We start from the raw sequence: 13,432 nt of genomic DNA, 5'->3' as shown, positions 1-13,432 counted from the left end.
AAACCGAAATTCTAAAGTCACAGGCAGTCAAACTTAGTTCGCAGTTCCGCGAATAGGCAGCAGAGCGTGACCGAGTAACCTTTAAAACCCTGAGATGCGGTATTGTTAGGATCTGAATAAGTTCTGTTGCTTCGTTAACTTCCCTGTATAGTCGAGGAGTAACAGTGCATAGTGGCTATCTCTCATTGCTTCAGAACTTTGCTGGTAGGCCTTTTCACCCCATTAACTTCGTTAACTTTGCATCCGAAAGTAGGATACGCAAGGTCATCGAATTAGGGAAGAGTGCAATTCTAAGCATGCGTTTAAACTCTTCGCTGGCAGTATTGTTTATGAACCTGGACCGTAGTTGATGTCGTGACCGGAAAGCTTATGGTGCATGCTCCAATGAGACTGCGGTTCACACTGTAATAGTAGAAAGTAAAGTTAGAAAGACATAAAGCTTCTCGAAATCTCTCATATCTGGAATGTTCAAGCTACCTAGAAGTTAAAAGCAAAAATCATTCTTCTTCTCTATAAATACCCTGCTTCCCGGCTCCTTTCTCCTAGATTTTTCTTTCCTTTAACTATCACTTTTACAATCTTCTAGACTTACTACTTTCAAGTCTTCTCACAAACTTCTCATTTCTCTCACAAGACCAAGTCATTACCACCTGAATTACCTCCCTCTTCCACTCTATCACCAACAAAACCCATCTTTATCTCCCTCCCCAATCCTTTCCCCTCCCAACATCCACACCAACTCCAAAATGTCTCTCTCCCTTGACCAAAAGGTCCGACTCCTGGCCCGCCAGGTCCAGCGCTTCCACGAATACAGCGCTGGGACAGGCCGTCCCAACAGCAAGATTGTCAAGACTCCTGACGTCAAGCTTGCTGCAGCCCTCGAGCCAGCCTTTGGCTTGTACGAGTCTGGCGACACCAAGGCCACGCATGAGTCGTGGCCGTTTTACTGGCAGCTGCATGGAAAGGGGCGCCTCCTTACGCGAGACTTGGAGTGGTTCAGGTATGTGGGCTACAAGCTCCTCTACAATGGCAAGGTGAGCTCTTCAGACTTGCCAAAGTCAACTTACGAGGAGGCGCCCAAGGAGAGCTGGGATGAGTTGTACGGACCTCCGGCCCCCCAGCAAACCGAACTAGAGCGGGGGGCTATGTGGGCTGCGACTGGCAATGAGACGTGGCCTCGTGTGAACGAGAAGCCAAAGTCGCAAGTCGCAGTCTCTGAAAGCAGAGACCGATACACTCGGGAATACCCATCGTCCCAGAATCTGGCTGATGGTGGCGATCTCATCACATTGGCCACTGAAGTGGTGCCCATCAACAAGTCTCTATGCGACTATGAACCTCTGTGTCCCGAATAAGTCAATGACAAAGACACATGAGGAATTCAGAATGAGATTAAACAGGCTTGAGGTTATGAAAAAAAAAAAGAAAAAAAGAAAAAGGAAAAAAGAAAAAAGAGGTTATATGAATATGAGCAAAAGATTTACCAGCAAAATATGGCATATTGCAGTTATGGATTTGGCAAGAAGAGATATCAAGATACATGTATATGCTGCTAAGGCTATAACACAATAGAGAGACATATTGCAAGCTATGTCCCTTTTCAACTAAATGCACCCAACTTCAAATACTCGACCGTGACAAAATTTTCATTTACGTTACTGCCCTCTAACCAAGACTTGGTTGTCTTGTCGTCAACTCCCTGATCAAGTACACTGCATGAGCAAAAGTTCATTCAATATCAAATGAGCAAGTCATTCAAATTGAAGAATTTTCCCCTTGCAGAAACACGAACTAGAGTGCAGTAAAAAATTAAGCATCTTACCTAAGAGGCTCAATGCCGGCATGATCAACATCTCGGGCCGGCCGGCCACTAACGGCTTATCGAGGAGGTAGAGCGGCGAAGTCAAGCCAGTCCAATACAGAGAAATATACCGACTCTTGGAATTTAACTGTTTCAGAGATGGTTTCATCAGTTGTTAGGAGACAATTAACCATTCATGAATTCTAGATACTCCCTTGCCTCGATGATAGCTTCCGACTTGAGATGTATGATTCAACTCTATAACGTCATTGTCTCAATTCCTTACTTTACGAGGTCTCTTGCAGATCATCTTGGCATTAGTGGATCCTTGAACATCGAATGTTATGTTGCGGCGTGTGCTTTGATGAAAACTTTAAACTCGACGTTACCAAGGGAGATTGCATGTGAATCTAAATAGAACAAACTCTATATAAGACCTGTGCTTCCGCATCTTCCGAAGCATCTTCTCTGCTCTTTACCTTCACACCTTACTCACAATCTCAACTCCTTCAAACAATCCAACAACATTCAAAATGAAGTACTCTCTCTCCCTCATCGCCCTTTTCGTCGCTAGCACTATTGCTATTCCTGCGGCTAATACTCCGAAATGCAAGGCTGTAAGCATTTCACCTCCTCGATTTCGTTTCCTCATCTAACATGTATCAATAGGGTGAACAGTTCTTTGAATGCGGCACGGCTTGTCCCTTGACATGCAATGAACCCGAGCCCCGACCGTGTACCAAGCAGTGCGTCCCTGGATGCTTCTGCAAGGAGGGTACCATTCGAAGCCAGGTAAGCTTCAATGGTTGCACTGACGACTGTCACTAACACAATGTATTAGTCCGGATCTTGCGTCAGTCGCAACAAGTGCTGAGTTTGATAAAGACTCTGCTCCTGTCTGTATCGTTATATGACAGGCTCTTAGGTGGAAAAGATTATTCGAGGCATCTTGAAAATTCATTTCTGTATAATATACTCTGTATTACAGACACGAAGTACAGCATATCTTAATAATTACTTATCTCCTATGATCTTTTGTTGTGATTGATTGACTTTTTATTTTATATGAGATAATAATGAGTGATGAGAATCTTTGTAGTACTCGGAGATAGATTCAATGAAGGATAGTAAGCCATGCATGCCATCCCGACAGCATCTTTAAATCCATAAAGTAGCAATCCAACCTAAATTGCCTCCACCTCGGTTTGTCCGGTAAGCTTTCTCTTCCCATCAATCAACTTCACCTCCCAGAGGATCACATTTGTCTTCGTCGTTTCCTCGCCTGTTTCCTTATGCTTGGTCCTCCATTTGCTCAATACAGCCACAACACCATCGCCCTTCTCTAGATCCTCCCACGTGAGAATCTCAGAGAATTCGTCTTGGACCGCTGTCGTCGAGCCACGGACGTAGAGAAGACCTCCTTTGAACTGGTCGTAGGTGTACACGTTGTGATTGATCCTGGGGTGTCACAGGTCAGATGCACTGAATCATGCTTGTTGAATGGGGTTTCTTACTTGGTGACTAGGCTTGAATCAACATCCTCATTTATAGCCTTGATGGCGGTTTCGTCGCTGGGTTGAATGAAGAGAGCATCGTTGAGCTTGGTGATCCACTGAATGAGAGAGTCTTGTTTGGCTGACATTTTGGGTGGCTGGATGGTAGACAATGGAGAAGTGATGAATAGATGATAAGTGAGCTTGGAAGTATGCAATGTCGAGACATGACGTCCCTTTTAATCTTATGGACCCCGAGATTATCGGTGCCCTGCTCTTCTGTAATTCTCCGACTCCGCCATTGACAAAAAATCTTTACTACGCGCGGTTTGTGATATGAGACCCTGACCATCTGCGCCAGGTACATCGAGATTGCTAATCACATTGAGAAACAATTGCTACCTTAGACGTCGCCGGGGTCAAAGACAGTCTTTCACCGGACTTGGAGTGGAGTTGGCGCGGACGTAGGTGGAGATGGATCGGAGTCGTCCCAGTGGATACACTCCGAGACCAAGGGGATTGCGACCGGTATTCGAGCAAAGACGGGGATATCTGCTATTATCTTCCCTCTTGGTAAACCGATGTCTGGCCAATAGTCATAATAAATCTCGAAAGCGACCCTGGGCCCCTAGGCTCGTGAACAACAGGGCCGTTTCGCATGACCGCCATTCGGTACGCATCAGTCAATATCTGACAGTGAGTTTCAAGGTTGCTAAGATGGCCAAATAGGCTTGTTCAACTTGGCACTGATCGGAGTTTGAACAACCTCAATTACGTATTTGCGTGTCCTAGTACACAACGGAAACCTCATCTCCCGTCCTCACGACCCAAGTCTCAACCTTTTCCAATCCCCACATAATAGTGAACAAATGTCGTGCAAAGTCGTCAACCTCCGCAGCAACAACGCCCTGTTCTAGTAGCATTTGACCTTTTAACGAATAGATAAACAACGGATCAGTCTGTCGGGCAACAGCCTCCCACCGTGCAGACGAAGATGCCTCCCAAAACTTGGCTTGTGTGGTGATTTGGATGTCGCCCCCGCATGACTGTATGTTGCTCCCTTTCAATCCCCCATATACACCAGTGGCGATGTTACACAGCAGACCAGTGCGGCGAATGGATTCGGACAGAATGAACGAGCGATATAGGCCGGGGATAGGGTCCAGTTCCCCGACTGCTGTTCCGCTAGGAGTTGCTAAGATTGGCAAGGGTGAGGCAAGTGTGCTATCATGTGTTGCAGACTCCCATAGCTGATTTTTCCACGCGTGTAGAAGGCTGATGAGGTTCTCAGCTCTTGCCCGACGTTCAATGGAGGAAGAGAACAGTGCGAGGAGGATGTGAATGAGAAGAGCTTGAGTGCGGGCCAGATGGTCCCGGGTGGAGATGATACTGGTACCCCCGGTGGGCTGATCATTCAGTAGATTTGTAATGTGTGTGGCAGAGATTGCATTGACGATGGTTTCATTCTCGCTACTTGCAGAGCTGGAGATGACGCACGCCGAGTATGCATCTTGAATACACTGCGGATATCCGGAGTCGGAATAGAGGTGTCGGTGGATGAAAGGGTTGTGCCCCGTCTTAACAAAGCGCGATAACCAATTTTGTAAGCCTCGGATGAAATTAGTGAAGACGGAAGCTGGATGAATTACGTCTGGGGCGTTGTAGTGATATCCTATAGTCCATGACTGAGGTCCAAGAAACCAGCTCAAATCCCGGGATTTCTGCGTCAACTGACCAGAGTCAGCAGTGCCGCCTGAGGATGAACCTGGTAGGGAAGATGGATCTGATAGAGGGGGCGTCCATGACGGTATCGAGAGACAATTCAGATTGGTGCTGAAGATGGGATCCAGGAGCCATTGCTCAGACATTTCTCCAACTAAAGCCAGATTACTCGTGTCAGCCGCAGAGGTCCACATATCTCCGAAGCCCACGTCTGGCGCAGCTTCAGCCTCAATCAAGTCAAGAGGTTGTCGTCTCGGCAAAGAAGGATAAGTGCAGACCGACTCCCGATCGAGGCACCGTGAGCATGATGGATATCGCTTGTCGCAGCGACGCTTAGTCTCGACGCACGCGAAGCATGACTTTTGCTTAGTTTTCCGACCCATTGTGGATTTGTTTGAATGATCTGGAGTTGAATGGATGGGCTAGTTCGGGTTTTGGTTGCGGAGGTGCGGTGGAGTTGAGATGGAGGCTAGCGGGGTTGGGTCGGAGATGCTAAGCTAAGCTTTATTAGTGCGACACTTGGGGCTCCTCTAGTAGAGTTATAGGGAGTACCTTACTCAAAGATGGAATTACGTGCTGGGGTCACATATGGGATATATCATATACCCCACGAATGCGCAAACAACAGCGGCAGTTTAAATATGTCTTTACTCTGCAGAAAAGTAGTTCCCTGTGTTCTGCCATCGCTCCAGCCCTCGTCATCCGTCTCATCTCGACTCGATCAGCAGCTAGGGAGCCAACACATAATGGCGACACGGCAATGGAATCCCTCCACAGACATGCCGGATCTGAACGGCAAAGTCGCTGTCGTGACTGGGGGCAGGTGAGTATCTGTTTTGAGTTCATGAATTAGTACAATGTCCCACGCAGCTTTAGCTCGGGAATTGGCCTCGAGACAGTCAGGTTCCTAGCTCGGAAAGGAGCAAAGGTGTACTTGACCACGCGAAACGAAGCGAGAGCCCGACAAGCCAAGGACAAGCTCACAAAAGACACCGGTATCGATGCGAGAAATATTCAATACCTCGTGATGGATCTGTATGATCCGGTCAGTATCACTCACGCTGTCGAAGAACTAAAGAGAAAAGAGACAAAGCTGCACATCTTGAGTGCGTCTCAGAGTTCGGCGTGTTTGATTGTAACTGACCATGTATAAGTTAACAATGCGGCTGCATCAACATCGTCCACCATGTTAGTAGACGGGAAATACGAACAACATATGGTTGCCAAGTAAGGGGAGCCTAACTGACTATCTCACCTCCCAGCTAACACCTATAGCCATATGGGACCTTTCATTCTAATCGACCGTCTTCTGCCCCTGCTAAAAACCGCCGCCAGAGACGTTAGCACCGACGTCAGGATCGTCAATCTTAGCTCCACTGCGAGTATTAGCATGCTCCCAGCCAATTTCAAGTTCAATTTCGACTCGCCAACGTGCTTCAAGAATCCAGTTCTGTCATACCCATGGCAATGGCGCTATATAGGAAGGTTCATGTTTGGTTTCGACATGATTCGGTACGCTGTGTCTAAAGCAGCCGTAGTTCTGCTTACACAAGAGCTCCAAGGAAGGTTAGAGGCACAGAACCTACGTATTACTTGTATAGCTGTTCATCCCGGGGAGGTCCTCACTGAGGGTGTGCTCGCTATCAACAACGTTCTTGTCAGGGCTATAGCTCGCGCGTCGTTTCTGACTGCTGAGCAGGGCGCGGTTAATTGTTTATTCGCAGCGACAGCGACAGAGGTCAAGAATGACACGCTGAAGTACAAGGGGAGGTTTATTGTTCCAGTGGGAAAGGTGGAGGAGCCCAATCCTGTTGCTAGAGACGATCGACAGGTCAAGGGACTGTGGGAGAATACTATGGTCGAGGTGAATAAGTGGCTTACGGAAAAGAAGCTTCCCGTCTTGGAGGCTGATTAAACGACTTGGGTGAAATTATTTTGACGCGGGCTTTCGTTAAAAGGCAGGCCACACTATTAAAGAACGGCCACCTCTGGTAGCTGAGCACTTCGCGTGCGATATCTATGAGAAACATAATTTTCAAGACCATATAGTCTACATGCCTTGCTTTCCAAACTGTAGCTTGATTATAGGAATAACTCGAGTCTCAGATGCGATACAAGGATATGATGCAAAGATCCACATCATATCATGTCAATCATAAACTAGGCCCTGCCATTGGATGACCACGATCCCCGAGCCATCCGAAACCCGCGTATTCGTATTTTATTCTCGGTTCAAGCTTATATCTAGTCCCTTGTCCGCCAGACACGTCCATCTTGTCCGAACCCGCGGTTTTATCTGCACATCTTCACCCGATATCCACTACACGACGTACGTCGCCACACCATGAGACCACGACGCTCTCATACAAAGTCACGCAGCGGATGCCAGGGGTGTAAGCGTAGGAAAGTAAAGGTACGACTGTCATGGTCACGATATCATGGGGCCTCTTGATTACGATAAGCCACCTAGTTACGTTGGGGGACCGTGCTTAGACTTTGTTGTGAATTCATCATAGTGCGACGAAAAACTTCCTTCCTGCTTCAACTGTGCCCGTCGTGGCATGACATGCAGCTTGACCCAATCTCAACCGTCTCCTCAGAACACAGAGCCAGTCGGCCGGGTTGAGATAGATAACACAGAGACCAACCCGAGTCCTGATGCATTATCCGTCGCTGGGTTATGGAGTGCTCCGATGCCGGGCGCGTCTCTGGATTTTCAAGACCACGGCCTGGAGCTTATGCACCACTACTATACCATTACAGCCAATACCCTTGCCTTGAGGCTGGATATGCAGCACATCTGGCCATGGTCCTCCCCGAGATGTCATATGATGTACCGCTTCTGTCCCACAGCCTACTATCCATCGCCGCCTTGCACAAGGCTCATCTGTTACCCGCAACAAGGGACAAATATCTCGATCTCGCAGCCTATCACCAGACCCGCGGCATGGAAGGGTTCCGCAGCATATTTCACAATATTGACGAAAGGAACTGGCACCCTGCGTTCTGCTTCTCATCTACAATTATCATATATGCGTTTTCCCCGGCGGGCCGGACCGAAGAGGCCATGGCGGATATCCTGCAGATCTTTGTCTTGATACATGGTGTTCGACCTAGTCTCGCGGGTGCGGGACGGAGCCTTATGGAGACGCCGTTCTCAGCATTGGCAAATGGAATCGGACAGAATGTTTTTATGAGTATGTGGTCCCGCTCCAATCACGGAACAAACATGGACTGACTAGCAACGTGAAGTTTCGACCCGCCATTGGATCACAGCGCTCTACCTCTGGACACATTTCAAGCACTGCGTCGTCTCTTGGCGTTTTATCGCACTCATTTATCAGACTGTGATAGGGAAGACTAAGAGTTTGCCAGCTTACAGCTGCGAAGATCGGCGATTCTCATCGCACATGCTGGTACCCAGGCGGATATCAGTATGGTCATGTTCTTCCCATATGTCATCTCTGCAAGAGTCATATCGGACATCCAGGCCAACGACCCATGCGCTGTTGTCTTACTTTTCAGTGCTTCTAAGCCTCGTTGAGCAGCAGTTTTGGTATATCCAAGACTGGTCCAGGAGGCTTATAAAGGCCATCGACTTACAGCTGGATGGTAACACCAAGTTTTCTAAACTGGCAAAGTGGCCCAAGGCTATCATGTCTAGGCTTTATAATAGGTGATTAGTTTGTGGATATTTACTCGCGCGATATAAGGTCTTAGCATAAAGCTGGTATCTGTAAACACGTTTAGATGGATACAAGAGTTCAAAGAAGATCCCAGGCCACTCAAGAAGTGCTCTACTGAAGTCTAAGAGCCTCTCTACGGACATGCTGTTTGAAGATGATACACACGGCTAAGAGTTTACGGCTGGCTGCAAGAGGGTCTTCAGTCTACGCTCAATGTGTTTCTCCCATTGAGTCAAGATATGAGATTGGATTTATACACCCGTACTATTCTGTAAAGACTGGAACATGTCTTGCTACTGTAAAGAGTGTAGAGAAGTCGAGAGCCCATTTCTCAATATTGAAATGACATAGGAAGGCCAATTCGCACTTCATTATGTTTAGACTCAAGCTGCGCCCTGTTCTCGCCCAAAGGCAGTTGAGAGACACACCTTAAGTCCGCCCGGCGTTTTGTGACTAAAGAAGGCATCATAGTTCTTTGAGATGTTCTCGAACTTATCTGCGAAGGAAGAAGAGTTAGACCACGACGATCAGTTGAGACGCGTTGGCTACTGTACCGTGATGGGTGAACATGAAAGAGGGGTCGTATTTCCCTTCGACGACAAGGTCCAGAAGAAGAGGGAAGTACTGAAAGATAGTTAGTACTCTCCCATAGCACGAGGTGAGTTTACGGGTGTTACCTTTTGGGCGTAGAGCTGTCCTCCACGCAGGGTGATGCCCTTTTCCATGAGCATTCCAATGGGGAAGTTGTTGGTATTGTAGAAAAAGTCCCCGATCAGCGCGACATTTCCTCCCTTACGTGTCGCCTTGATAGCCGCACTCACCGTGTCAGAGCTGTCCCCCTCTACTCCCAAAGCTCTCATAGTCGCATGAGCAGTTGAGTTGGTGCTCCTGAACCCGCTTGCCTCAATGCCGCGGTCCAGCCCATGCGGCTCAATGGACAAGATGTAGTCAGCGGTATCAGAGTGCTCCTTGACATTGACGGGAATCATGCCCATGGACTTGGCGATATCCAGGCGGTGCTCGTCTTTGTCAATGGCATACACCTTGCTGGCACCTCGCAGCTTTGCCAGACGCTGGATCGAGAGACCAACGGCGCCGCAGCCCCAGACGCCAACGACATCTCCCTTGCCTACCTCGGCCAGCTCGTTGCCGTGCCAGGCGGTAGGAGTCACGTCAGCGAGACCAACGAGCTTACTGGCCTCTATGTCCTTGGGGGCCTTGACGCATGTGAGGTCGGCGTTCGGCACACGACAGTACTCAGCCTGATCGCCTGGATAACCCCCGGTGATCAGAGAGTACCCAAAGATGCCCGACAAGCGATGGCCGTACATCTGCTCCAGCTCCTTGGAGGGGTTAGTTTTGTCACAGAGCGAGAATTCCTTTCTCTGGCAGTAGAAGCAGTCCCCGCATGCAATAACAGGAAGGATAATCACTCTGTCTCCTACACTGAGATTCTTGACGTCAGACCCAACGTCCTCGACGATGCCGATGGCCTCGTGACCCATGATCAGGCCCTTTTCCATGGCATTGTTCATATCGCCGTTGTACATGTGGAGATCAGAGCCGCAGATTGTGCAGTGGGTGATGTGCACGATGGCATCCGCGGGCGCCGTGATGGTTGGTTTGGGCACACTGGTCAGCGTGATGGACTTTGTGCCTGTCCAAGTGGCTGCTTTCATCCTCTCGCTGGGGTGAGGTTTGTATGCCGTGGTATAGACTGGTCTTGGGTCACATGTTACATACCATTCAATTGCAGGTGGGGATGTAAGAGAGCTTACTTAGCTACTTCTGCCATTGTTGAATTTGGACGACGTTTTAGATTGAAAATTGTTATTGGAAGGATTTCGTCAGGAACAGACCTTCTTTTATCATCGAACTTGTGTAAATTATCATATCTCACCAACACCTCTTCTCAACTGAGATGATGAGAATGTGTTGATCGAGACTGAGGCTTATGACGTCTCAGCGACATATCAAAGTCAACAAACTGAAGCATCTGATGAGAATGTGTCATTATGCGCAATTTTCTGCATTGTCTCATCATCCTAATTCAATCCTCACGCAAACATCGTGTAGTATAATCTGAAGAGGATCAAATGCTCCTTCTCATTACATATCATCATCATCATACGTACGCCTTCGTGCAGTAAATTATACTTCACATCCGGAGCCAGGCCGACCCGACTAGATATCCTCACTTGATTGGTGGATCTGGGATCTGCGTGAAATAACGCCGGTCTGGGGAAAAGCTGAAAAGAATGCAGCATGTCACACCTACCACCCAATGCATATATGTCACCCCCAGTCCAATCTAAGATCTAGCATGCAGCAACACTGGTGTGACTAACTGTATTGGCTGTAGTGACGGATAAGGCTTTATGCTTGTAAGCACTGAGGGGGTCAAGCAGTAGCATTCCTGACTGGAATATGATGTAAGATGGATTTGGCATCCCCGGCATCTAGTTGTAAATATGACTAGACTATGCTGTATTCTCTGAACTTGCCTCCGAGAACAAGGTTTGGTCTGGATGATCTGCACGGATTGACTATGGTCGCTGATACGGCTCAAATTCATCACCCTATCATCAGGTCGACTATCCAGCCTATCCACCCAGAGCAGTAGCACGCCCAATAGCATTGGTAGTTGGTACTACACTGATTGATAGGTCAATGCTATGATATCTTGACAAGACATATCCAGCCAACACACTGAAAAGTCCCAATTGATTCCAGCAGTCAGCACTCTATCACAAAGAGAGTAGATGCTCTAATAATGGTCCAGCTTGAGATAAACATCAAGTTCTTTCATAATAAGTTAAACTATTAACCATGAGTTTTAGATACAAATTCAAGTAGTTAGTTACGTTTATAAGGCAAAATCTCAGATAAAGAGGCCATTATAACATTCTAGATCTTGTAAGAATAACAATTATTTGTATAGTCCTCGCCTATCCACTTATCTCTTGAACATATCGATTCGCTTCATTACCAATGTACTCCTGAATAAGTACACAGTCACAGGTTCCATGCTGGAGCAACTGCATCTTGAGGTCGTGGACTTGGTGAGTTAGCTCCTTGACACATTCCGTCAACCTGTGATTCGCCTCCTGCAACTTCTTCTCGGCAGACTCAAGATTCTTCTCTTGTTCCCGCTGCTTGATGCGGACCTTTGTTGCAGCCCGCTTGTTCCTCTCCCTGACCTTCTTGATGTATGAGGTGTCTGTCTTGTCGACCGTGTCACGCCTTTTGGTGGGTGGGGGAGCGTCGGCTTGTCTCTGGACACTCGCGGTGAGGATGTCTTCGGGCAGGCTCATGGTGCTCTCTATACCGGAGCTCACCCTGTGCTTCTTTGCTTCAGGCTGTGTTGGTAGAGAGTGGTAGTGCTCGGTGACCTCTGGGTTGCTGGACACATGGGTGATGTCTGAGTGATTTGGCCCCTTTGATGACTCTGGATGATACTCAATGGTGTTGCTAGAACTCGATAAGATCGAGGACTCTGATCGTAGTTGAGGCACGCAAGATTCGGGAGGGTACTCGACATTGTTCGGAGGAGTCGTGAGGCTTGTGAATGACGAATCCTGCTGAGGTGTCGAATATGATTGAGAGAGCAGAGACTCAGACCAATCGACCAGAGTCGGATCACTGAGGTATCTGGGTATGTACTCTTCACTTCCGTTGAGTGCATACTGGTCACTGTCATCGTTAGATGCATAGAACCACGGAGTCCCCAAAAGATTAGAGGTAGCAGCCAAGTTCCCAATCGTTGATATATCGAGGGTTTGATCTGCATGTGCACTGGGACATTGCTCCATGGTAAAGACTGGTAATGCATCTGTTAGAGACGTTGCAAAGATATGACGCAACACACAGATGCCGAGAGAGAACCCCATTTCTCGACAGCAGTCTTTAGCAAAGCTCATGGCATGTTCACACTTACTTTGACCTTTCCGCTATGTTTTAATCTCAGTCAAGCTTCTTGTTCTTGCGGGTTTCTATTGTTTGACAGAACCCGAGATTAATCCATCTGGTCGCCAGCCGCTTAAATGTACCCTAAAAGCTAAATGCGGTGCAGGCGAGTTTTTTTCAAATTTCTTTTCAAGATGGCATCGCTGGCGTTTAGCACATTGCCTCGTGGGTTTTTTATAAATGCCACCGATTGACAAAAGGAAATGATATCTCCGGCAGATAAACACGGTGTGTTGCAGCGCTGATACTGCAAGGTACATTACGGACAGGGATGCCCATAGTCGATAGTCATTAAGTCGTCATGGGATGTCAGATTCAGTCGACACAACTACCCCGCTCTAACATCCCATCGACTATCACATTCAAGGCTCTCTAGCTTAGATGAGCATCTCCACTACCTAGCCATTGGCCGAGTATCGTTAGGCAAAAGGAGGGAGATAAATCTTAGTCTTGATGCATTCGGCCGATATGCCTACCAGACGCCAGCGAATTGATTCCCCATTGACCCATACTATGCTTTTGTCTTGATTGAAAGAAAAACCTTACGTCGCTTAATCGCACCAAAGCACTCATCCCTTGTATTTTCGCGCCCATTGTGATGTGTCTCGGCTACCAAAGATCCGGAATAGTGCCCTTGCACTGTGATATTACTCAGCCCGTGGGGATCATCGTTGAAATGTGATAAGAGGCAGGCTAGTAAGCGAGGGGTCTTGACCGTGGCGGCTCAGAAGGCTTGACTTGGTTCAGGGTTGTATCAGTAGCAG

At 47.8% G+C, this 13,432-nt stretch overlaps 7 protein-coding genes across 7 annotated transcripts; 3 read left to right on the top strand and 4 right to left on the bottom strand.

Annotated features, from left to right (window-relative positions):
* Nucleotides 1–746: 746 nt before the first annotated feature.
* FSUBG_11916 (uncharacterized protein) lies at nucleotides 747–1,355 on the top strand (the record flags this gene model as incomplete). Its single annotated transcript, XM_036676650.1, has 1 exon — nucleotides 747–1,355. The coding sequence occupies one exon, from the start codon at nucleotides 747–749 to the stop codon at nucleotides 1,353–1,355; it is 609 nt and encodes a 202-aa protein (XP_036532614.1).
* A 979-nt stretch (nucleotides 1,356–2,334) lies between these two features.
* Nucleotides 2,335–2,675, top strand: FSUBG_11915 (trypsin Inhibitor like cysteine rich domain protein; the record flags this gene model as incomplete). The annotated part of the gene is made up of 3 exons (XM_036676649.1): nucleotides 2,335–2,418; nucleotides 2,471–2,593; nucleotides 2,643–2,675. 3 exons carry the CDS (start codon nucleotides 2,335–2,337, stop codon nucleotides 2,673–2,675), a joined length of 240 nt encoding a protein of 79 aa, XP_036532613.1.
* Nucleotides 2,676–2,985: 310 nt separating this feature from the next.
* On the bottom strand, nucleotides 2,986–3,443 carry FSUBG_11914 (uncharacterized protein; the record flags this gene model as incomplete). Its single annotated transcript, XM_036676648.1, has 2 exons — nucleotides 2,986–3,259; nucleotides 3,316–3,443. 2 exons carry the CDS (start codon nucleotides 3,441–3,443, stop codon nucleotides 2,986–2,988), a joined length of 402 nt encoding a protein of 133 aa, XP_036532612.1.
* A 639-nt stretch (nucleotides 3,444–4,082) lies between these two features.
* On the bottom strand, nucleotides 4,083–5,399 carry FSUBG_11913 (RNA polymerase II mediator complex component; the record flags this gene model as incomplete). Its single annotated transcript, XM_036676647.1, has 1 exon — nucleotides 4,083–5,399. The coding sequence occupies one exon, from the start codon at nucleotides 5,397–5,399 to the stop codon at nucleotides 4,083–4,085; it is 1,317 nt and encodes a 438-aa protein (XP_036532611.1).
* Nucleotides 5,400–5,762: 363 nt separating this feature from the next.
* Nucleotides 5,763–8,254, top strand: FSUBG_11912 (carbonyl reductase; the record flags this gene model as incomplete). Its single annotated transcript, XM_036676646.1, has 5 exons — nucleotides 5,763–5,839; nucleotides 5,887–6,122; nucleotides 6,279–6,880; nucleotides 7,533–7,693; nucleotides 7,780–8,254. The coding sequence occupies 5 exons, from the start codon at nucleotides 5,763–5,765 to the stop codon at nucleotides 8,252–8,254; spliced, it is 1,551 nt and encodes a 516-aa protein (XP_036532610.1).
* Nucleotides 8,255–9,085: 831 nt separating this feature from the next.
* FSUBG_11911 (NAD-dependent aldehyde dehydrogenase) lies at nucleotides 9,086–10,497 on the bottom strand (the record flags this gene model as incomplete). The annotated part of the gene is made up of 4 exons (XM_036676645.1): nucleotides 9,086–9,198; nucleotides 9,257–9,326; nucleotides 9,380–10,424; nucleotides 10,481–10,497. 4 exons carry the CDS (start codon nucleotides 10,495–10,497, stop codon nucleotides 9,086–9,088), a joined length of 1,245 nt encoding a protein of 414 aa, XP_036532609.1.
* A 1,153-nt stretch (nucleotides 10,498–11,650) lies between these two features.
* FSUBG_11910 (uncharacterized protein) lies at nucleotides 11,651–12,514 on the bottom strand (the record flags this gene model as incomplete). The annotated part of the gene is made up of 1 exon (XM_036676644.1): nucleotides 11,651–12,514. The coding sequence occupies one exon, from the start codon at nucleotides 12,512–12,514 to the stop codon at nucleotides 11,651–11,653; it is 864 nt and encodes a 287-aa protein (XP_036532608.1).
* Between the last annotated feature and the right edge of the window lie 918 nt (nucleotides 12,515–13,432).

Source organism: Fusarium subglutinans, assembly GCF_013396075.1.
Source record: "Fusarium subglutinans strain NRRL 66333 chromosome Unknown NRRL66333_c0000240, whole genome shotgun sequence".
Classification (NCBI taxonomy): domain Eukaryota; kingdom Fungi; phylum Ascomycota; class Sordariomycetes; order Hypocreales; family Nectriaceae; genus Fusarium; species Fusarium subglutinans.
Note: the sequence above shows the minus strand (reverse complement) of the source record. Positions and strands in the feature narration are given on the sequence as shown.